The 23,219-nt window shown below is 45.6% G+C and overlaps 1 protein-coding gene across 1 annotated transcript in view; it reads right to left on the bottom strand.

Moving 5' to 3' along the window:
* Positions 1-23,219, bottom strand: part of DSCAM (DS cell adhesion molecule) — a 709,341-nt gene that overhangs the window by 105,475 nt on the left and 580,647 nt on the right. Inside the window, exons 18-19 of the mRNA XM_044918979.1 lie at positions 15,437-15,507; positions 13,680-13,776 (exon numbers count right to left, since the gene is read on the bottom strand). Of these exons, the coding sequence (XP_044774914.1) occupies positions 13,680-13,776; positions 15,437-15,507 (168 nt within the window). The remainder of the gene's footprint in view (positions 1-13,679; positions 13,777-15,436; positions 15,508-23,219) is intronic.

Genomic DNA, 23,219 nt, shown 5'->3' with positions numbered 1-23,219 from the left:
CCGCAACTCCCACTCCCCCCCCCCCCCCGGGGGGTTAGATGGTGCCGGTTGTGTTTGGGTGTTTGTTAGCCTGAGCTCTACAGGGACAGTAGAATCACATTGTTAAAAAGCAGGTTTCCTCATTTTTGGTTGTTTTTGGATTGCAACTGCTTTGCTCAACATCCAGTCTCATTTCATGCATGTACATGGTTCCGATGGAGATCAATAAAACAGTCGTCCAAATCATGACGTTTTTAGTTAAGCTGGCGCTGTTGGACCCTGACATGAGAGCTCATCCCTTTTTTACAGGCAAGTCTCTCGGCAATCTTGTTTTTCCAGTGATGAGCTATGAATTTTCACTTTGTATTAAATCGGATCTAAAGACTTTAGAGTTTGAGAATTTGATTCCACGGAAATTATCTTACCACAACCACTGAACTTGCATTTATGTCATTTAATTAATTAATAAAATTTATTTCCCTCAAGAGTCATCTATAAGTCAAATTTGAAACAGATATTTTTCTTATTTCATGTAGTTTTTAAATGTTAAATACATTGACCCAAATATAAATGACACATATTTTTAAAGATTGGTTTATGCCCATTAAATATTCTAATTTTTCAGTTGGCTCCCTGTGTAGGCTTAAGACCTCCTCAGATACTAAATCAGGATCACAGTATGGTGGTTATGGCATCAGGTCAAGCAGCAAGTGAAGGGCGTAGAGGCAAATGCCCGTCAGAAAACGTTTACCTAGAGAGGCAACCAATTTAGCTAAATCTTCCAAAAGCAGGGGGATCTGCTTGCTGACTTTTAGCTTCTTGGGTTTGTGAGCTGATTGCACAGGTAGGCTGGAGTCTTCTTGTTTTCCCTCCCATAGATGAATATATATTCTAACTAGCTTAATTTATGATAGGCATTTTTTAAAGATTTTATTTTTTTTGAGAGAGAAAGAGAGAGAGAGGACATGAGAGAGAGAGAGAGAGAGCATGAGTGGTAGGGAGGGGCAGAGGGAGAAGCAGACTCCCCGCTGAGGAGGGAGTGCAATGTGGGACTCGATCCCAGGACCCTGGGACTATGACCTGAGCCGAAGGCAGACACTTAACTGACTAAGCCACCCAGGCACCCCATGATAGACATTTTTAATCAAAGGAACATTTACTCAGCCATCAGAAAGGATGAATACCCAACTTTTACATCAACATGAATGGGACTGGAGGAGATTATGCTAAGTGAAATAAGTCAAGCAGAGAAAGTCAATTATCATATGGTTTCACTTATTTGTGGAACATAAGGAATACCATGGAGGACATTAGGAGAAGGAAGGGAAAAATGAATGGGGGGAAATCGGAGGGAGAGATGAACCATGAGAGACTATGGACTCTGAGAAACAAACAGGGTTTTAGAGGGGAGGGGGGTGGGGGGATGGGTTAGCCTGGTGATGGGTATTAAAGAGGGCACGTTCTGCGTGGAGCACTGGGTGTTATATGCAAGCAATGAATCATGGAACACTACATCAAAAACTAATGATGTAATGTATGGTGATTAACATAATAAAATAAAATTAAAAAAAAAAGGAACATTTAACAAATCACATGAAGAGAAAGTATTGTTTTCATGGACAAAAACAAGCCAAAACTCTAACTATGTCAGGCAAAGTTTATGTTTCGTTATTACTTTGTAGCCTGGATAGTCAGATTTCCACTTAGGGATGTGTTTACATTAAAGAAATCCTTGAAAACATATTGAAAACTCAGATCTCTTTTTAAAAGTCCATAAACAGAGGAATTCTGCACGTTCAGTATAGGAAATTTTAGGGATTGCGGTGCAAGTACCAAAGAGTTTTTGAAAGTGACCCTGGAGACTTTCCCTGAGTGGAATGAATAACAAGCCGGTGTGGACAGGGTGTGTGGAAAAATCTGACAATGGGCTTCATGTCATCCCAAGACAAATTAGTGCATAATATACTTAACTTTAAAATATGTTTTGGGGGGCACCTGGGTGGCTCATTCGGTTAAGCATCTGCCTTCGGCTCAGGTCATGATCCCAGAGTCCTGGGATTGAGCCCTAGGTCAGGCACCCAGCTCAGCGGGGATCCTGCTTCTCCCTCTGCCTCTGACCCTCCCCCTGCTTGTGCTCTCTCTCTCTCTCTCTCAAATGAATAAATAAAAAAGCTTAAAAAAATAAAATATGTTTTGGATGATGCTTTAAACATCCATGCCTTCGTGTGTGTGTTTACCTGGGATAAAGGTAGATGTCTGTAAGGGAGAAATCCTAATGGGGAAGGCAGTTTTAGGATACAATTCTCTGGCCGTTAATTATCATCAAATTGTGATTGACAAAATGGGCCAAAAATAATTATTTGTTTCATGAAACCAAATGAATGAAATTAATGGTGAGGTAGGAAGAAAAGAAAAAGAGGAAATCAGGTAGAGATCTTGAACATACTTTGAATCTTGGTTGCAGATAATGGAGAAGGCAAATTTCCTAAGTTACCGCTTCGATCATGCCCTCTTCTCCCCAAATCTCAGCAGTACCCATTGTGAGATTTAAGCCCAGTTGTAGTCTTTCCAGGCTAATGCCCCCTGGCTGCTCCCCGATGACCTAGGATTCTCTGTGGATCCTCGAACAAGCATGGAAATTCCCACTCTCTTGTGTTTTTCCATCTCATAAAGCCCTCATCAGAGACTGCTCTTCTTCCTCCTCTATCAAAGCCCAACTCATTCTCCAAAGCCAGCTCAACTTCCAGCTCATCTGCTTCCTTCGACTGCCTCCATCCAAGGAGTTCTCTCTCCTCTGGCCTCCCCCGCATGCACTGATTCACCATCAGCTCAGTGAGAACTGATCACTTCCATCCCCTCCTGTGGCCACTGTTCCATATCGAATGCCGGGTTTCCAAGGACTTGATTGCAAGCTCCAAGTGCCTAAGGATTCTCACAAACATGTTTGAAATCTCATCCACTCACTTGTCCAAAACAGGGCTTCAGCACAGTGGACATTCTCAGAAAATGTTACTGTGGATGCAGAAGAGAATGGTTTTGAGCATACATGAGGCACAAAAAAAGTGATGGGCAGGAATGACGTCAGTTGCAGGTTTATAATCTGACTGGGTGCAGGGCTAATGAGAACGGTTTGAAGATAAAAGAGCTGCCCAGACTCTAGGTCCATGATGTAGCTGTTGATCAGAGGCCTGGACTATCCAGTACAGAAGGATCTCTCAGGATCACCGTGCAACTTGGATCCAAGTTGAGAGCTGGCTTCCATGTGGTCACTCAGCATGGCAGCTCATGCATCAGGATAAGAGATCCAGGTGGGATTTGGGGGGGGGGTCCAGCTTCACTTCCCAGTCCCCGTCAAGGGAATAAAATAGCATCTGAGGTGCCAACTTGTTTGGACAATGTCATCCTTTTTCTTTTCCTTCTTAAAGCAGGGATTCTGGAGAGTTTGTTCACTTGTTTGGCCAGCTCATGGGTGACGTGGTTTTAGAATAAAGATCATTTATGACAGATCCACAGATTTATAGCAAATCTCACCTGGCAAACAGTCCTCTTAATACATATTAAAGGAAGACTCTGGAGAGTTAAGTGAATGGAAAAATTAAAGAAAAAAAAAAAGAAAAAAGAAAGTCAGTCCAAGGCTCACTGTATATTGCAGAATTCAACCATCTGAGCGCCTTTCTGCTGCAGAAGATGCTGTTATTTACAGACCGCTCTGATTTACACGTGTCCTGTTTCTACCTTCTCTCAAGCCCCTTTGAGTGTGCTGCAGTTCTGGGAGAAGCCCTTCTCTATTCACTGTTGTGCTTTTCATGTAGGGATTAATTATTTTCCTGTGTTGAATACTACTCTTCCTTTCATTTACCTGTGGATCCAGTAATGAGCCTGGGTTCTTTCCATTTGTCTCATTTATCTGCCATCTGGGGAACTCTCTCCCCTTTCTAGCCTTGGGCGTTTTTCTCCTCCTGTAGTCTCCCTAAACAGCCCTCTTTCACCCTTCCGGGTGTCCTTCCTCCAGCCTCTGGTCCCTGCTCCAACACCCACTTCCTTTAAGAAACGGTCTCTTTTGATCTCCATGACAACAGTAGTACAGCATCAGTGTATCTGTGGTTTGCAAGTGTCTGTATTTTATGTGTCCGTCCAAATGAGCCTTGAAGCTGCCTGTGGCAGATACAGAGGTCTTTAAAAAGTCAGTAAGAACAGGGATGTGCAAATGCTCACAGCACCATCAAGGATGTGAGTGATTAGAGCAGGCCTCTCTTCTTTAGAAAGCCACCAGCCAGGTCCTGTTTCTGCACACTTCCCTCCCCCTTCCCAGCGCAGGTGAATGGACTCTGCTCAATGCCAGGATTTACTGGCTGACCAACCTCGAGAGCTAAAACCTCTGCTGCAGATTTCTGCATTCCAAGAATACCACATTACTCAGGCATGTTGAGTAAGTCAGGTGAAAAATGAATTGAACATTCTCCTTTGAGATTCTTCCAAATTCACTTGAAATGTAACCTGTCCTCATTTCCCTTTTATTTCAGGGGCTGTGGACTGTCTTTCTTATCTTCATGTACTCCTTCCAGTCCCCATCCCTATTCCCCAACATAAATAGCAGCTACTCAGTAAGCTTACGCAATGGATGGATGCATTCAATGGAACAGTAGGAACTGGTGCCTATCCTATTCAAGGGGAGAACTGCAAGTGAACCTATGATTAGAGCAGAGCGTGGTGCTTGCAGTGCCAAGGGTTGGCATGGGGTATCGTGGAAGGGAAAAGGGAGAGGATTCCCAGAGAAGGGGCATTTCATCTGAGCCTCTAGGAGGACCCGCCATTGTTGAAGAGGGACAGCCTTACCCGAATGCAGTCAGCCTCCCCACAGCACCCGGGTGAGATAACTAGAGACGACCCCGGAAGGAACAGCTCCAAGTGATCCTTCAGAAGGTTTCTGTGCTGACTGTGGGGGTAGAGATGGCATGAGCTATTCAGTTCAGGTCTGAGATGAATACAAAACTTCGAACTAGGCACAATATTGAGAGGCCAAGAACTTTGACTTGAAGCTGGTAGTCACTGTGTTCTCATCAGATCTGGCAGCTGGGGAGGAGGCGGCAGCCAAGCATGTGCTCGGGCTTGGAAAACACATGTAGAATTTTAGAAACAGGCTCTTACAGTTTTATGGGATGAAATTGAGGTTAACTATTGCATAACAGGACTTCATTTATTTAATTTCTAAAGTGTGTGGGGGGGGTGGCTCTCATTTCATTCATTCATTCATTCATCCAACCAACAAACGTGTTGAAGAGCTACTCTTGCTGGGCCCCCTCCTTTTTCTGAATTTCACTGTTGTTTGCATCCCACACTGTCTGGTAACCACACACAGCATTTCTCACCAGCCTTAATGGCTTATCCAGTGTTTTTTGCCAAAGACCTAACAAAGGAATTCATAGCCCGTATGCAGACCCCACCTGGTGTTATATGTATTGCCTCTGAGAGCTGGTCTCCAGAATATCCCACATTTAATGTCAGGGCCTTTAGATGTCTTAATGTTTCTGAGAAACAATGTTTCTTGCCTGGAAGGGTGATGGCTCACAGTGTCCCAGAGTCTGGAAGTGGGGTCTGTTGGAAAGAAAGACACAGAGAGTGCAGGTGTCCAGGTTCAGACCAGGGAAAGAGCAGGGAGACAGTGGGGAGGGGCTGCACGAGATGTGTCCCCGGGCCACCAAGAGGCACAGCCAGGGCCCAGCCAGGAAACAAGGCACCTGGAGACTGTGAGGCTTTGGGGGACAGGTCTCACCTGTGTTTCTAGACATTGCACAGACAATGGGGATGCAGAGAGAAAGGGGTTTGGGTTAGGATGCCAAGAGGACCCCAACTATTTAGCGGCAGCTGAGTGATCTCAAAGGGCTTGGCTCCTCCCATGTAGACCGGAGAGACCCAGCCTGGAGTACCTCCCCTGTAGGTAATGGAGGCCCCTGGGGATGGCAGGGAGAGGTGCAAAACACAGCGTTTTCAAAGGTATTAGATTCTCCGTAAAGGAATGGTCTGCCTCAACCATACGAAGAATTGCTGCTGTCAGTCTTTGTAACCTCTGCTAGTGTAAGGTCTGTCCAGAAGGACCAGAGAAGATCTGCAGTTCAGAAGGAACTGCAGAATGAAAGGAAGGCTTTCACTTCATGCCTGGAAAGAGTCCCTCGGTGGTTTAACCCTCTGCCAAGTAACAGGAAACCATTTGCGACGTATTCCAGCTGCGTGTGACTGCTTCATGTTTGGTAAAGCATGGTGGACATGGGGCCAAGTCCTGGGGCCTGTCTATTTGGCCATTTCTTCTATATGGCCCTTAGCTAAGAATGTATATATATTTTTTTACATTTTTAAATGGCTGCAAAATTCAAAAGAGGAAGAATATTTTGTGACATGTGAAAATTACATGCGCTTCAAATGTCAGCGTGCCTGGGTAAAGCTTTACTGGCTTTCTGCTTCCCTGCTAGGGTAGGCAGAGCTAAGAGTTAAGACAGAGACTATGTAGCTCACAAGGCTGGAAGTCTTTACTCTCTGGCCCTTGACAGAAACAGTTTACAGACCCCTGGAGGACACAGCGCTGCGGACTGAATCAGTGTGCAGGGTGCGGGGTAGAATGCACGGGGTGGGCTGGGGTTGGAGGTGGGGGGAGGATGGGAGGTGAGCATTGGTAGGGGGAGAGGCACCTCCACGAGAGGAGGATCCAAGAGAGGCCAGGGCTTGATGGAGTCAGTCCCCTGTCTTGCTGGGATGGCAAAGTCCTAACCTGTGTCCTATCTTAAGAAGACCAGCAACGCCTGCATCAACAGAAGACTTTTGGTCATGGACTTAATATCTACCATGTACACTTTATGTCATGACTGAAGCATAGAGGGGCATTGCTTCCATAGCGCTATTTACCTTTGTCTCTTATCTGTGCCTGGGTAATGAAAAACATTAGCCCCAACTGAAGGAATTTCAGGCATGAACACTCATGAATGGATAATGGAGGAGAAGAGCATTGAGAAAGTGTCCAATAGGATCATTTCCCCTGTCAGCAACATGCTATCCTGGATGTGGGATCCCTCAGGGACCACTCTGGTTCTCAGATGGAGGATGCACCTGACACACGCCCAAATGCTGAGACAGCCACAGGTCCTGTACAGAGCCCCCGGGAGTGACAATGCCCATTCTCTGCCTCATCCTTTCCTTTCTTGGGAATTCTGACTTCCAGAAGTCAGTAAGAATACACCTCCTGAATTCTTATGTTATTTAGATAAAAACAGGGCTTATATCCAACTTTAGGTTATAACTTTCAGAAAAAACAAAAACGATAATATATCTTTAAAAGGTAGAATTGCTTCACTTCCTGTATTTCTATGATTACTCAAAGTACATAGCACTTTTATTTTACATCTCAAGTTAAAATTTTCAAAAGAATGTACTGAAATTTTCAAAAGAATGTACTAATGTGAGGAATCCATCATAAGAATTACAAGAATGTAATACTTGTTTTCAAAGATTTTAATACAAAGAGGAGCTGGCTTTTAAAGATATTGTGGGAGGTTACCTTGAGATTGACTTAGTTGGTTATATCTTAGTGCATTAGGTTAAATGTATTTGTACTGGTGAAATGAACCTGAAAGCATACATTGTTTTTCTGTTCTGTTTCACGTTATTATGAAAACGAAATGTGGAAATTAGATGCAGAAAAGTCTCTTACAGCAATTGGCTCTCGCTGTCCTGGCTGGAGTTCTTCCTGAAACAAACCACAGAGAACTTTGTCCAGCCTGGCTTTAAATGATAAAAGGAACATCAGATTTCTTCCTTTGCCTTAGTGGACATGTCCATGACATAACAGATGTCATCTGGTATCTGTGGAATTCTTGGTTGGGCATGTTTTCCTTTACTCATTTGATTTTTCCTTCTAACATCTGTGCTCATTTACTAATGTATCTACCCTATTTGATTTTTCTGCTAAGATGAGAAATGTGTTATCAGCAAGATGGCTTAAAGAGTGCTCTCTAAGCAAATGAGGCACATAAAATAGTGTATATTCATTCACTCACTCACTTGATGGATGCCAACTAGCTCATTTATAATACTTAGCTCCATATTCACTGTAACTTGAACTTCTGATTTGCTCTGTTAAAAGTGGAGTTAGTATTTTATGAGAACCAGTAAAACTATACCTGAGACAGTCTTATGAATATTCTTCTTAAAATCATTACCTATCTGTCAATTATTAGATTATTTAAATTTATGTATTTATTTATTGGTCAAGCAAATTTCACAATATTTACATTTACTGGGGTGTATTGTTAGCAGAAAGGGCTGTGCTATCAAGCGCCACTAGGGGGCAAGCATCCAGGGTGGAGATCAGAATCAAGGCTGTCATTCGAGGGCCCAACCTACAGATTCTAAAGTGCCCTCATGTCCTTCATCCTCCCTGTTATAAGTCAGTGCTGAGAGACTAGCAGGGAGGATAATGCTCATCAGCATGTTTACGTGTTTATGATAAAATGAAAAGAACGCTCCGAACGGAACTAGTGTAAAGGGTTTGAGTTTCAGCAAAGACAAAGTAACTTGCTCGAGGTCATTTTTATTAGGTATAGAAATGGGAGTAATATCTAATTTTCCTGAAGTCTAATCCAGTACTTTTTATATTATATTATATTATATTATATTATATTATATTATATTATATTATATTATTATTATATGCAATTTGTTATAGATATATTTAACTTATGTTAATTCTACTTTATGCATAATGAAGTGTTGTCCGGTGATATTTTTGTAAATAGTCTTCATTTTACACTGAAAGTATTATATATTCATATACATATATATCCCTGTAAGATTTCATAGCTAAAATTATGCACAGTGTACTTAATAAACAAGTAATTTTCAATATTATCCAACCACGAGCAATTTTTAACCTCATGTCCCAAGTTTAGGATCTAACTGACTTGTAAAATGTGATGTTGATGTATCAGACAAAGAAAGACTTATGGCTGGTCATCAATTAATGTCCAGAATGCTCTTTTAGTTATGACCTCTGATTCTTATGCGCTGTTCATATTTGCATCTTGATAATATGTTCTCTGTCAAGGCAAAAATACCATCCTTGCCTCCTGACTCACTGTAACCTAGCAGTTTATAATCTAACAGCTCTGAAACAGAACCACGGAAGTGCCTGCTCACAGACGCCTTGCCTTGTCAGGTTCATCCAGGCTCAGTGTGAAGCTTTCAGAATAAACCATCTGAAAGGACTGCCCCTGATGAATGGAGATGGCCTTGGTCCTAGTCCTTAGTCCAAGCCCAATTTGCGTCCTGTCAGGGTCAATTAACTGGAGCAGTACACTGGGACGTGCCTCCTCTACTGAGTCTGAGCTAAGCTCTCCAGCATGCCCGGTGTCAGACCTGGATCGACACTTCTGACAGCTGAGCAGCCTTTGGAAAGGTAGCCAGCATCTTTTTGCTACACTTGGGGGTTGGGAACCAAGAGAATTGCCTGCTTAGGTTGGGAGGCCAGCCAGGACCCTTTGGGAGGCTGGCCTGAGGCTCTTCTCTGGGACAGAGAACGAGGGTCACTGGTGAAGGCCAATCACACGGCTAAACCAGGAGGGCTAATCCAAGGGATAGATGGAGAGGGATGCCAAATATACAAGTGAGGCAAATAAGCAATGAGTCATTTTATTAAAGGGATTTGTATATTTTATACATGCACAAAAAAGTAAGATGTGAATACAGCCCAAGGGTTTCCAAAAGAAAAGGTAGCCCCTCTTGATATGAATGTTTTAACATGAATGTATACAATGGGAATGGCTCATGTATTCATTTAACAAATATTTAAATATACTTCTACTGGGGATATGGTGGACAAACAAAAACAAAACAAACAAAATAAAATATGCCCTCTACCCTCACAGAGCTAGTCAACTGTCAGAAGTTGAGAGAAAATAATCATAGGGTATGTGGACAACCAAGAGGTTTTGAAATCAGTTTGGATTTTCCTTCTCTTGTTAGAGGGGAAAGAGGCTGACTTGTTAATATGAGAAGGGCTGATAGTTCCTTAAATATTTGTAAGACATGTTGGTCATTGGGAATTTTAATAAAGCTGCTGTAAATCCAACTCTAGAACAAATTGATTAAGAAATGTAAATTTTGTAATTTTTCATAGCCTGAGGATTAAAGTGAGAGTCAAGGAATGAAGTAAAATTAATTTCAAGGCAACCCTTTTGAATTTCAATGGATGTTGGAAAAAGGGGTGTTGACTTACTACTCCAGTTATGCTAAGGCTAAGTTTACATTTGGAAAGAAAGAGGGATAAGGTAGAAATTACATTTTTCCCATTTTCTCTAATATTAAAGTCGAGTAAAATTTATAACAGGAAGTTGGAAGGAACAGGACAAGAAACTAATATTTGCTGAACCTTACTATGCACAAGCCACAGTCTTGGCACTTTGTGTACCTTAGCTTATGGGTTGCTTAGAAACCAGTCGGAAAAATCTCGGTGAAGGTCCTCGACCTGACAGTCCCAAGCCCTCAGATTTTGGGCAAATCCCTTCAATGTCAAGAATTTATACGAAACCCAGTATACCCAATGCACAGATCTAACGGCATAATGCATGCAAAGTTGAGCACAATGTCTGGCTGAGAGCAAATGTTCAGAAAGACTGCTTTCCCAGGGACCCCAGCCAGGAAATAGCATTTCAGAAGACAGTCCTTTTCCAATGTGGCATGCCATTTCCTGGGTAGAGGGATTTAGATGCAGGAGTCAAGTGGAGCCTGCAGTTTATTAAATCATTATGATGAAGGTCACTGGCAATAAGGCAGCTCTGCTTTTAAATGACAAGCTAAGCCATTTTCCCATTGTAAGAGCTCATCTGGGAAACACAACATATTGCAATGATGCCTCAATTAGTTGGAATTACTGGGGATTGTGCAGATGTGGTGTTTTAGTTAAAAGTATTCTTCGGATTACTGAAATTTAATCAAATCCCTAAATACGCAATGTTCAAATTTTATGCAAATCAGGTATCTCTTCGGCAACATTGTTCATCCCAAATAAAATCTAGCCAGAGGGTTTGATACAGAGGGGCAAGAAAGTGGCAAGATCATTCTCAGGACTTTGTCCTGAGTCATCAGTTGGACAACAGTTTTTAGCACTGTAATATTTAAACAATTGAAAATTTCATAGTTTTAGGATAGCGTATGGTTCTAAAAAGACTTCTCATTCAAAACAAAAGAAAATATTTATATCAATAGGAAAAAAAGTCTCTGCCTTAAATTGCATCCCTGGAGAAATGTTTTGAGATACTTGTGATAGTTAAATATTTCAGATACCTAAGATTTTATGTTATGAACACCTACAGATAGCAGGCAATCAAACTGTCCTTTATTTGCAGTAACATGGGATCAGTTGATTCTGAGACTGACCAGAAGAGAAAGTGACAGGCACTGTCAAAAGAGACTTGCTCTGTCAGTATTCTGACACTTAGGGAGGTAGATTAAACCATAATTTTCTGAAAAACCAAAGAATTCTCCTTTAGGTTTATGATTTTCAGGTACTTAATCAAATATATTATCAATAATCAGTAACTTTAAATATTGTTTCTGATTTTTTAAGATTTTATTTGTTTATTTGAGAGGAGTGGGGAGGAGCAGAGGGAAAGGGGCAAGCTGACTCCAAGCTGAGCTCCAAGCCCGACGTGGGGCTGGATCTCACGACTCTGAGACTGTGACCTGAGCTGAAATCAAGAGTCAGGTGCTTAACTGACTGAGCCACCCAGGCGCCCCCATATTCTTTCTGATTCTGAATAACCACAGCAAAAACTGCAAGAAATTGTATTTGCTTTGCAAACCCTTCTGTGTTCCAAAGGGGCGGAACAAAAGTTAGAAAATGAATATTATCATTTACTTCCTTTTAATTTATTTAGAACCACTTATGCTATCTTTTTTTTTATTTTGTTATGTTAATCCCCATACATTACATCATTAGTTTTTGATGTAGTGTTCCATGATTCATTGTTTACATATAACATCCAGTGCTCCATTCAATACATGCCCTCTTTATTACCCATCACCAGGCTAACCCAACCCCCCCAACCCCCTCCCCTCTAGAACCCTCAGTTTGTTTCTCAGAGTCCATCGTCTCTCATGGTTCATCTCCCCCTCTGATTTCCCCCCCTTCATTCTTCCCTTCTTATGCTATCTCTCGAGTTCCTGTCAAGGCACTGCTCAGCATTTTTATTTAACTCCAAATACTTAAAATTATTAAAAGCCTGATTTAATAGGGCACTGGTTCTTGGACATCTTCCTGAAGGCTGACATTTGATGTGATGTGCAGAGGGCCATTTCCTCTGACACTTAACAAATTTTTTGAACCATTACTGTCATTTATTTTTCAATAAATTACAGTAGGAGCTCATATGTAAAGGGGTGGGTCTGTGCGCTCCATGGAGCGGGGATGGTAGTTTTGGGCGCCCGCCACGGTAGGCTCAGGGGAACTTCCCTGCAGCATGAGTTAGACCCTCACGATATTCCAGCCCGGGGTTCGGAGTTCCTCAGAGCTGGGCGCCTTCTCTATGGCAGTTTCTGAAAGGCAGAATGTGATTTGGAAACCTTGGGTTGTGGACCTCATCATTCTCAACTCGAAGATGTCCTCATCTAATCATTTGTTCACTCACTCATTCATTCGTGCAAGTGTGTCAGCCAATGGGGACCAGAGAGGAACGAGGTCCTCCCTGACCTTAAGCAGCTCTCCAAACCACAGAGGAGGTACAAGCGATGGAAGGTAGAACCTGTGGGATGGGGGCCTCACTGAGCTGTCACCAAGAGTGAGGGTCCCATAGGGGCTCAGACAATTACTCCCAGACTCATGCAGGACTGGACGGGGGGGCAGTGGGGAGTGTTACAAACAGTGTCGTCATTGACAGTGAAGGAGGAGGGGGATGCCAACTGTGGGCACATGAATGGCCTGTTGGAACAGGGGCAAAGTGGGGGTGACAGCCTGCAGCCAATGCTGAACGGCCTCGGGAGTCCAACGGGTCTCGGCTGACATTCAGTGGGCCATGGGGAACCTTCACCAAGCTTGAAATTTTAAAAATTTGAAACTTTTCCTTGGTGAAAGACATGGCTGAAATAAAAAGGGAGGATTGTGTTGTTTATTTTGTTCATTAGAAGGGATATGTCACGGAAGTGTTGCTTATACAATAATTAGACAAACAATATCTAGCTCCAGTGTGACCTTTAGTCTCCAGAGTGCCCGGGACCTTTCAGAGGTCGGGAGTCTAAAATGGCTGTTTTCCCACCAAAGCCCCGGCACCCTTCTCCCCTCTGTCGCCTCTCTCCCCTGAGTGCATCTTTTACTTCTGTAGGTTGTCCTGTGACCATGAATGAGTTTCCAGTTCGCTCCTCCCATGACCCCGGTATTTCTATCCTGCTGACTGGGGCAGGGCTCCCTCTCTGGGTTAATGTGATTTCTCTTTCTTTCTTAACCTCCTTCTCTCTTTCCCTTTCTGGTCAGTTTCCTTACACAAAATGCAAATCTGGGGCTTTTACACCATAAAATCAAGGCGTATTTCATGCAGCATATTGTCCTTTACACATACTTTGGATTGTAGATAAAAGCACAAAGTTTAGTGAAATCAGTGATGCACTTTCATTACGTAATCAGGCCGACGTGAAATGACAAGCCAGCGAACGGGGGTCCTTACCTCGTTCAGTCTGTAAAATCATCCGGACACCTGTCTGCACGCTGACAGGTCCCACAACATCAGCCTGCTGCTCCGAGAGAAACCACTGCTCCATGAACTGTGCATTACGACCGGCTCATGATCTAACGGAAGCAAGGCTTTCTGTCCATAGCCCACAGCGTGTCCATTCTCTCAACATTAAGAAGAAATTTAACTGCAATTTACCGACTTTTGCCTTTTTTCTCCTCTGGAGACAGAAAGGAGGCCATGCCTAGAAAGTCTCAAAAGTTTCCATTTTGGGGCGTACGAGCTCTGTGGACAGATACCTCTCTCAGGCAGGACCCAGAAGGCTTTAGGGGCCACAGGAATAGTTGACCTTTCTCAGTGGCAAAGCGTGAGACTGTGCGGAGCCCGCGGATGAAGCCTCACAGAGCCTTTAATTTGAGACCGAGTGAGTCAGCATTCCGTCTGTAGAACGGCCGGGATGCATACAGCGTTATGGCTTGCTGAGCGCCTTTCACTGTACAGCGTGTGATGCTCGCTGCTGGTGGACATGCTCACAGACAGGAACGCCACCCCTTCCCACGCTGCCCGGCCTGCGCTGGCTGTGCGGCCGAGCAGTCCCGGCCTGCTGTCCGCCGGAGCCAACCACTGGCTGGGGTACAAGAGCTCGCACGAAGGGGCTGTGGATTCGGCACTGAAGAGAGTCGCCACCCTGACAACCAGGAGCCTTTTTTGTTATAGATGCAGCTCCCTTTACGAAAGAGCTGGTACCAGGAGGAAAACACCAACAAGAGGCGTGATGCGTTAGGTCATCAATGGTTTTAGGGGCCTGCCACTTGAGGACCCTGCTGTGGTTGTCGGCTTGGCCTCTGCCCTGAGTGCGAACGCAGGGGGAATGGGTGAGAGCAGAGGAGGGGGAACCTCAGACCTGGAAGAGCCAGTGCAACTCACACAAGTTTGGACCCAACAAGAGCACTCCAGGTAGAGTCTACAGTCATCATCTGCAGGAGCGCATCCAGGGATGATAAATTCCCAGGACAGTTTCCCCCCCCAGGTTAGTGACGTCAAGAACCCTGGGGCAGTGGCACCTCACACGCCCCTCGTGACCAGCTTGCTCCATCTCGTAAGCCAACGCTGCTTCCTTCAGCAACGACTTTGCTATGAAAAACATGGCGGCCGGACGAAACCGTGCTGCGTGTGTAGTTGTTTGCTCTGCAGCTCAGGGTGTCTCTCCCACCGACCGGCTGCAAGCCCTCATCTGGCCAGCGGCCAGTCCACATCTGCAGCCACGTGTGGGCTCCACTGCCTTGGACGGCAGCTGGCTCCACAGCCCACCTCACTGAGGAGGAAGCGAAGGGCGTTCTCAAGGACACCGCTAGCTGGTGGCACAGTGAAGGCGACGGTCCCTTCTGCCAGCTCCATGGACTATCCGCCATACTCGGATTTGCCACTTTGTAAAAGCACTTAGAAAAAGCTTCCCCTGAACTCAAGTTAGAAGTGCCGGGCACATCTGTTCCCCTATTTGTGCAGAAACAAGCTCTTAGGACCCAGTCAAATTCAAAGAATGAAAACAAGACATAACAACTCCACTCTCTGTGCACAAGTATTCAAAATGTGGATACACATATTGGATGTTAAGAAAAGGGCTTTTACTCTAACGTTGCAAAACCAAAGTTTCACAAAATGTTAGTGTCTCGGCTTCCTAACACGTAACGTGTGTGAGGTGCTCACCCCGCGAACAAAGTGCCAGGAGTACAAGTGTTTGCTTGGTTTACCTTCCAGGTGACCCTGATGCTCTGAGATGACAGGGGTTCCAGGTGAACTTCCTGAGGTGGGCCATCAGGAGCTGTAAAGACCAAAACCCACGGGCCGGTTAGAACTGAGTTCCAGAGCAGACTGACACCTACACAACACACAGGCCCAGGAGACAGGCCCCGGGCAGCGCAGAGAAGCTTGTCAATGTGGCCGAGTCACTGGGTGCTGAATTCACCTGGTGCGTACTCGCTCCCAGGAAAAATGAACCTTGAGGAACTGTCCTTATGTTCCTCTTCACCATGCCTTTGACACCGTGATTAATAAACCTCAAGTCTGAGCAAGTTTCTACGTAGGACAGGAAGTTGAAAGACAACATGGCTTTTATGAAACCCTGTGGGACTTGTCGAAGACCCTTCTCTTTCCCTCAGAAGTCATGTTTAGGGACATGGCATTGGGGTCACTCAGGTGGTGCAGAGCTATTGGGGAAAAAAAAAAATCAGGATTCTTCTGCTTCCGAGTCCCTTTGATGGCTTTGGTTTTTCACACTTTCTGGTTGAAAACTCTCATGACGTAGGGGCCGTTGCCTCCGAAGGCAGAAGCAGAGTTAAAGAGCCAAAGCGTGCAACTCACACCACCCTATTTCCAATGCTTGTAGAGATTCCAATTACCTTCCAGTTCCAGTCTGTCACTAGGTATCAGGAACATGCTAGCACCAGGCACTCAGTGCAGAACTAAGAGGTGGGTCACGTTCTGGTCCACCAGGAGTTGACACGTTACCAGAATAGCAGATGCACGCACTGCAAGAAAGACCAGCCTACAGTGTGGTGGACACTCAGGCATCTTCCAAGAAATAGAAGCAACCGGAAACTCAGGACTCAGAGGGAGAGACCCCTCCTGATGAAAACATGCTGTGGGATCGATGGCTCTACCTTCTGAGCTGCACAGGGACCATTTCTGTGGACGTGGAGATGTCCGTTTGCAGAAGGGACAGGAGCACAAGGCCAGATGAGGAAGCAGCAGTAGGGAATGTGAACTGGTTTGAAGGGTTTGAAAGTCGGGGGAAGCGTAAAGATAAAGGTCAGATTAGGGGAGAGGCAAGGTCAAGGGAAGCATACCCGGATGGAGTTGCTAAGTTGATGGGTGTTTCAATCTTTCTGCCTGAGTTCAAGTTCTGGCTGTTATCACTTAGTAGCTGTGTGGTTACTTAATTTCTCTGTGTCTCAGTTTCCTTCTTTATAGAACAGGACAATAAAATGCATGCCATAGGATTGTTATGAAAATAATGTACTCGGTAAAGACAAGCAATAATAATTATTTTCATTGGGTTTTTGACACAAGGGGAGGTAAAGGGGGAAATTCATATAATGAAAAGAAAAGGTACACTTGAAGGAACAATGTCTGAGCACAGATGCAAGGGTACTATCAGGAATGGAGGTGGTGGGGTCCCGGGGCATCAGAGTGACCACCTCTGCGGTGGGAGAAGGGAGGAAAACAACAGGGGAGCTTTTGGTGGACTTGCTGGTTGAGGGAAGCAGGTTCAAACCTGATTGTGTTTTGTTAGCAAATAAAGCGTGTTTCTTAGCAAATAATAAGAGGCAAGGTCAGGGGCGTCTGGGTGGCTCAGTCAGTTAAGCGTCTGCCTTTGGCTCAGGTCATGATCTCAGGGTCCTGGGATCGAGTGCCGCATCGGGCTCCCTGCTCAGTGGGGAGTCTGCTTCTCCCTCTGCCCCTCACTCCCCTGGCTCATGCTCTCTTTCCCTCTCTCTCGCAAATAAATAAACAAAACCTTTAAAAAAAAACCAAACAAAATAAAAACATAGACAAAGTCAGCAAATCAGAATGGGAGAAGGAAGGAGGGCCGTGGCTTTAGGAACACAGGGCTCAGGGAATGGTAGTGGCTGATGGAAATGTGTGCCCTGCACAGCACAGAGGGACACGGAGCCCCAGCTTGGCATGTGAACATAACACGGGGGGAAGCTTGCGTGTGGGCCTTCATGAGGGCATCGGCAGGTGCAGACAGAGTGTGCAAGTGGACTGGGGTGAGCATTGGCGCTGGGCAGGAAGAAGCAGGTGCCCAACTTCTACCGGGGGAGGGGCAACAGGACCCTCTGGCTCCATATATGAGCAAGAAGGCGCGGGGGTGGGGGGGGAGGCGCGGTGGGGACTGACTCCAGAAGCCAGGGCTGGTGGGACCAGGAGAGAGTGAGAATGCTGAGAGGAAGCCGGTTTGCCGGAAAAGATGGTTCATTCTGTTTTACAAATATGAACTTGAAGGGAATTGGAGATATCAGGACTGGAAATGTTTACAAGGGCCGGGAGAGAAAGAGGAGGAGTCAGGTCTGCAATCTGCTTCCTTCTCCACACCTCGTTCCGTCCTGCTACCGCCAGCCTGGCGTCTCTCTTCTGCGTGTCTCCTCTCTGTGCTTGGCCTGCCGCTGTCCCCGCTGAGGCGCTCAGCCTCACCGGACAGCCTGCCCCAGTCCTGCATCTGTGGCTGGTGCCAGTTTTTATTTGGGTCCTAAACATTGATTCTGGTTTCCACTTGACCTCTTTTAAAGGGGACATGGGCCCAGAGCACCCTTCAAGCCACTCACTCATCATACTAACTGCCCTGTGTTCTGGGTCCTGCCTCTCTCTGCATGCTTCTGTTCTGCACCCCCATCCCCGATGCACCCCCCTGTCCCAGCCGTGGCCAACATCTCAGTGGAACCCAAACACACCTGCTCCGGGCAGATCTGACCTTCTGTCCTCGAGCTTTCTTTTCCCTCCGTCGGCGTTGCCAGCTCACGCCTGGGCGACCCCCACAGTCTCCCCGCACCTCAGCGTGGGGACCGTCACAATCACAAGGGGCACCGGGCACTTGCTCAGGGCCACCTTTGCCCCAGGCTGTCCTCCCCCCACTCTGAGCTGCACGGCCTCCCGATCTGGGTCTGGAGCAAGTCCCTGCCTTGAAGGGTAAAGCATTGTGAGACACTGAAACGCAGAGCACACCTCTCTCAACCCGGCAGGTCACGGGGACCGCTGGTCTGCGGGAGGTGCTGCAGCCTCTTGGGTCTATCCGTGGTTCCCCACGTGAGAAGGCTGCGTTAGCACCGAAGCCGACTCCAGAGCAGGGACCGAGGGAGGGACAGGCATCCAGCCACCTGCCATCATCGTTCTTACAGCTCTGTACCTAATTTCTGCTCACAGGCTCATGCCCTTCACGCAGGAGCCTTTTGATACGAGCTCCAGTGAAAACCCGTGTAGCAGATTTCTCTCAGCTGAAAACTCTGTGGTCATTGAGAAGCACGGGGTTCATCCACGAAAATCCTTCTTGAAAAAATGATTTTGAGGTCTGACAGCTATACTGGTGCTTGATTATTTTAATTTAATTGTGCTAAATCAGACTTAAAGAAGATCCTGTTGGTGAGGAATGAGAGGTAAGATGGGGGCAGCACCTCACCCTGCATCCTTTGAGTGTGTCTGGCCTGTGACCTTTGGGGGCATCATTCTGGGCGGGGGGGGGGGTGGTGGGTGGCTTCACATCCTTGATGAGATACAGTCAGGCTTAAGAACAAAGATAGGAGGATAGCATTTACAAAATGGTTTTGATTCTACCAGAAACCTTGAAGTCAATGATGCAGTCATGAATTGGGGAGAATTTGTTTTTCCAATCTGGTCCAGACCTCTCTCTCAAAAATAAAGTTATAGAAACAATGTCAAAGACAAACGCCAAAAGAATACAATCTATACTCACACATTAGAGTCATGCCCAATATAATTAGGAAGCGTTTTTGTTTGTTGGGGAACTGAATTTTCCACTCTTAAGTTTTCTAAAGCATTATAGGAAAAATTTTATATATATATAATGAGTCTGCTTCCAGAAATTTCATGCTTTCCTTATAGCTCCTGAGCTGTAATCATTCCACAGGTCCTCATCTCCTGGCAAACAGACAATTTCTGTAATTTCTCTAAAATTTAATCCAAGGCAGACTGAATTCCCAAAAGCTGAAAGGATTCAAGATCAACCATTAGGTACTCACTTGTTTAACCAACTTTAAAAACTGTGTTGACATCTGACATTTAAGAATTTATTTACATGTTCTTGAACTGAAGCTATACTATCTATAGAAAGCATAGTTTCTTCTTCTGTTTTTAAACCAGAATATGTCGCTTTTTCTTGCAAGAGGAGAAGGCTAGCAGGTAAGAATTAATAATGAATGTGATTTTCCAAAATAAATAATCTCTGCATTTCTACAGGAGCCCAAACTGCTCGATCTACGAAACAGTAATAATTGGAGATGGTGTGTATAGTTCCTAATGCTCTTCCTAGGCAAGGCAACTTTTATGAATTCTTTTTGGCTCAAGACACAGGGATGACAGACCCTTCCTAACTGCCAGACACGCAGACCTCTGCTCTTGCTTCCCTCTCTCTGCATCCCCACCTCACCTCCTGAGCCTGCTCCTCTCCTGTTTCCTGCTTCCCTGACAGTCACTCTCAATGAATGGTCTCCACGGATGGTCCTCTCTCTCACTTCCAATCGGTGAACACAAGACTCCAGCCTCAGCACTCCCCTCTGCCCCTCGAAATACCCTCTCCTCCACGAAGCCATCTCCTGGCTTAATGCAGAGTCTTGGCACCAAATCAGTCATTTAGCCTGGCTGAACCATCTCTGTGGGAATCACTCCCAAATTTCTATCTCTGGTTCCCTTATTGGCGGATTTAATGAGGGCTTCCTATGCGCCGGTGCAAAAGTCAGCAAGGACTAGGGTACAAAAGTGGGCTCCACAGACACGTTTACCTCTGCTGGAGGCAGCAGGGGTGAGAATGATGCTCTTGGCTACGCAGAGGAGACCAAGACGATGTTTGATAAAAATCAAATTGAACAAAGAACAGTTGACCCCTAGACAGGAAAAAGATGACTTCATGTAATAGCTATTTATCAAGTAAGTAGCTTATTAATTTAAGCTCTTTATTTATTTAACACTTATTATGTGCCAAACACTGTTCTTGGTGGTTGGGATATGGCAATGAACCAAACAGGCAACTATTCCCGCCCTTGTGGGAGGGACCCAAAATAGATCTAAACAAAATAAATTGGTAAATTATATGCTATGTTTTATTATTTATTTTTTCATTTATTTTCATTATTTTTTATTTTTTATTAAAATTAGAATTAAATTAAATTAAATTTTATTTAAATTATATGCTATGTTGATGGTGATGTGATGCTATTTTTACAAAGGAGAATGTTGAGGGAGGGAGGGGGCCAAGTGTGCCAGAGTGGGCCGTGGGTCGGACTTTAAATGGTGAGTAGGACTCACAGAGATGCCATTTGACCAAACACCTGAGGAGCTGTGGGAGGGGGGGAGGAACATTCCAAAACATTCCAGAACATTCTAGGTTAGCCAGTGAGTGTATATAGGGCATGAATAAGGAGTGGCAAGGCATCCAGTGATTTTTCTGGTTTAATTTCCAAAGTCTCTAAATGGACGCTGGAGAAAAATGATGGCCACGGAAGCAGATTGCTGAAGGCTCAGGCACAGGGCGTGCCTGGTTCTTCCTGGGGGGCAGACCCTGTGCATTTGACGTCCCCTGGAGGAACACAGTTGATGCCACACCGGGCCCTACTGGGCACCACGCTTCACATTTATTGTTACATGTGGATGCCTTTTATTCCTTAAGCCCTCATCACATCCTCTCTCCCTCTGCCCCCAGCTCAGCACACAGAGGCAACGCTTCCTCTAGATTGGAGCTGCTACTCTGGAATGTGATCAGGACTGGTACAAAGGGCTGTTAATTTAGCGCTGGATCCAAGGGAAACCCAACGACTCCATGTGGTGACCCTTCCGTAATCCTGACTTTCCACTCTCGGATGCATCTGAAAAAACTCAGTGGTTTCTCAGTGAGCTCCTGCGTAACCAAACTTCCAGGTTCTAGGGGCAGATTCATAATGAAAACAGTGAAGGGATCAGCCATCCCAAACCCGGGCCGAGGCGCTAGGCGACATGTGACCTTCAGGGCACAGCTGCTAATAGGGAAGTTGGTCTTGGTGAGGGTCAGCTGCGGATGTGACATGCTGATGGGGGTTGAAGGAACCTGGCGAGTCAGTGCATTTCTGGTCCGTTAGGATCTAATCCCGTGGACTCCTGACAGTGTCTCCACTTCCTCCCTCACCTTCTCCTCTTTGAGGGGTCAGGGGCTGCTGAGGGGAGTCGGGAGGAGAGTGCTGGACAGTGAGAACCCTGCTTCGTGTCGAGTGCATCGGGTGTATGATAAAACCCCCATGCACTTTCACACGAAAATGCCCTGGGTGGGGCGCCTGGGTGGCTCAGTTGGTTAAGCGACTGCCTTCGGCTCAGGTCATGATCCTGGGATCGAGTCCCGCATCGGGCTCCCTGCTCAGCGGGGAGTCTGCCTCTCCCTCTGACTCTCCCCCTCTCATGCTCTCTCTCTATCACTATCTCTCTCAATAAATAAATAAAAATCTTAAAAAAAAAAAAGAACATTTAAAAAAAAAAAAAAAGAAAAAGAAAATGCCCTGGGTGTGGTTGCGTTGGAAAATGCTGTTTTCCAACATTAGGTAAGGATGCTGTGCAGATGGTATGACTCCTTCTTCACTAAGCTCTGGGATGGGATATATGACAGGAATCCAAAACCCAAATTCCCACCACGGCAAGACCTAAGTTAGGGATCTGTAAAATTTTTATGTAAAGGGCCAAATAGTGAATATTTAGGCTTTGTAGGCTACGGGAGATCTCTGTTACATAGTCTTCTTTTTAAAATGTAAACCCTATTCTTTGCTTGAGGGTTGTAGGGGGGATTTGGCCCATGGGCTGGAATTCGCTGAACTCTTAAATGAAAGAAGGGTGGGATGATGATTAATTGAGGGGAGCTATGGCCAGCCTCAAGTTAACCTCTATATACTTGGCTCCAGCTGATGGGTGCCAAGCAGGCACTCAGGAGGAACTCAAAATTTGGATTTTGATCTGAATTTTCCCGATTTCAAAAACTGGTGCCTAAATCGAACGATTTGCACTACAGTAGGGCAGACCCAAGCCAAACAGATGCTCAGGCCTGCTGTGCTGTGGGCTGCAGTTTGTGACCCGGGACAGCCCCAGCCCACCGGGACAGGGCTGGGAATCTCAGGCTACTGGCCCCGATGATTCCTGCAGGCTTAGAGCTCCGGCGGGGTGTGCCTTTTTCTTCCTCCACCTTCCAAAGCCCTTCCCTTTTGCCTTCCTCTACTTTTCTTTCTTTATGAGACCCTTCAAAATTTCAGTGCAAATACATTCTACACACACACACACACACAATCACTGTCACACCCTTCTAACACAATCCAGTGAGGCATCTTTATGAAGATTCCTCCCACATGAGATTTCCATGAAAGATCTGCCTTGTGCCGGACACACATGAAGAAGGAAACAGGAGCAGCCTGTAGCCCCTCACGTTGAGGGGGCCACAGCCTCACCCAGGACCCTGAGGTCCATGCAGAAAGGATGACATGCCTCAAAGGCCATTGTCAGAAGGATTCCTACTTAGCGGTGGGGGAGGAGGCACTAACGTCATCCAGGGAGACCCTCCAGACAGAGGGCACAGCACACATGCAGAGGACAGGGGGCAGGAAGGGGCCACAGGAAGTCGAGTGCAGCTTCAAAGCAGAGGGGGTCGGGGAAGACCCGGACCTAATCACTTCACAGACACATTTTCAGCTGGGTACTGAGAGATGTCCCCCACGCCTGAGACTTGGGCACTGTATTACCATAAAAATGAGTGGGTCTACAGCTTCCAGGAGCTTCCATCTGAGAGAGAGATAGTCT

Source organism: Neomonachus schauinslandi, chromosome 1 (assembly GCF_002201575.2).
Source record: "Neomonachus schauinslandi chromosome 1, ASM220157v2, whole genome shotgun sequence".
Classification (NCBI taxonomy): Eukaryota; Metazoa; Chordata; class Mammalia; order Carnivora; family Phocidae; genus Neomonachus; species Neomonachus schauinslandi.
Note: the sequence above shows the minus strand (reverse complement) of the source record. Positions and strands in the feature narration are given on the sequence as shown.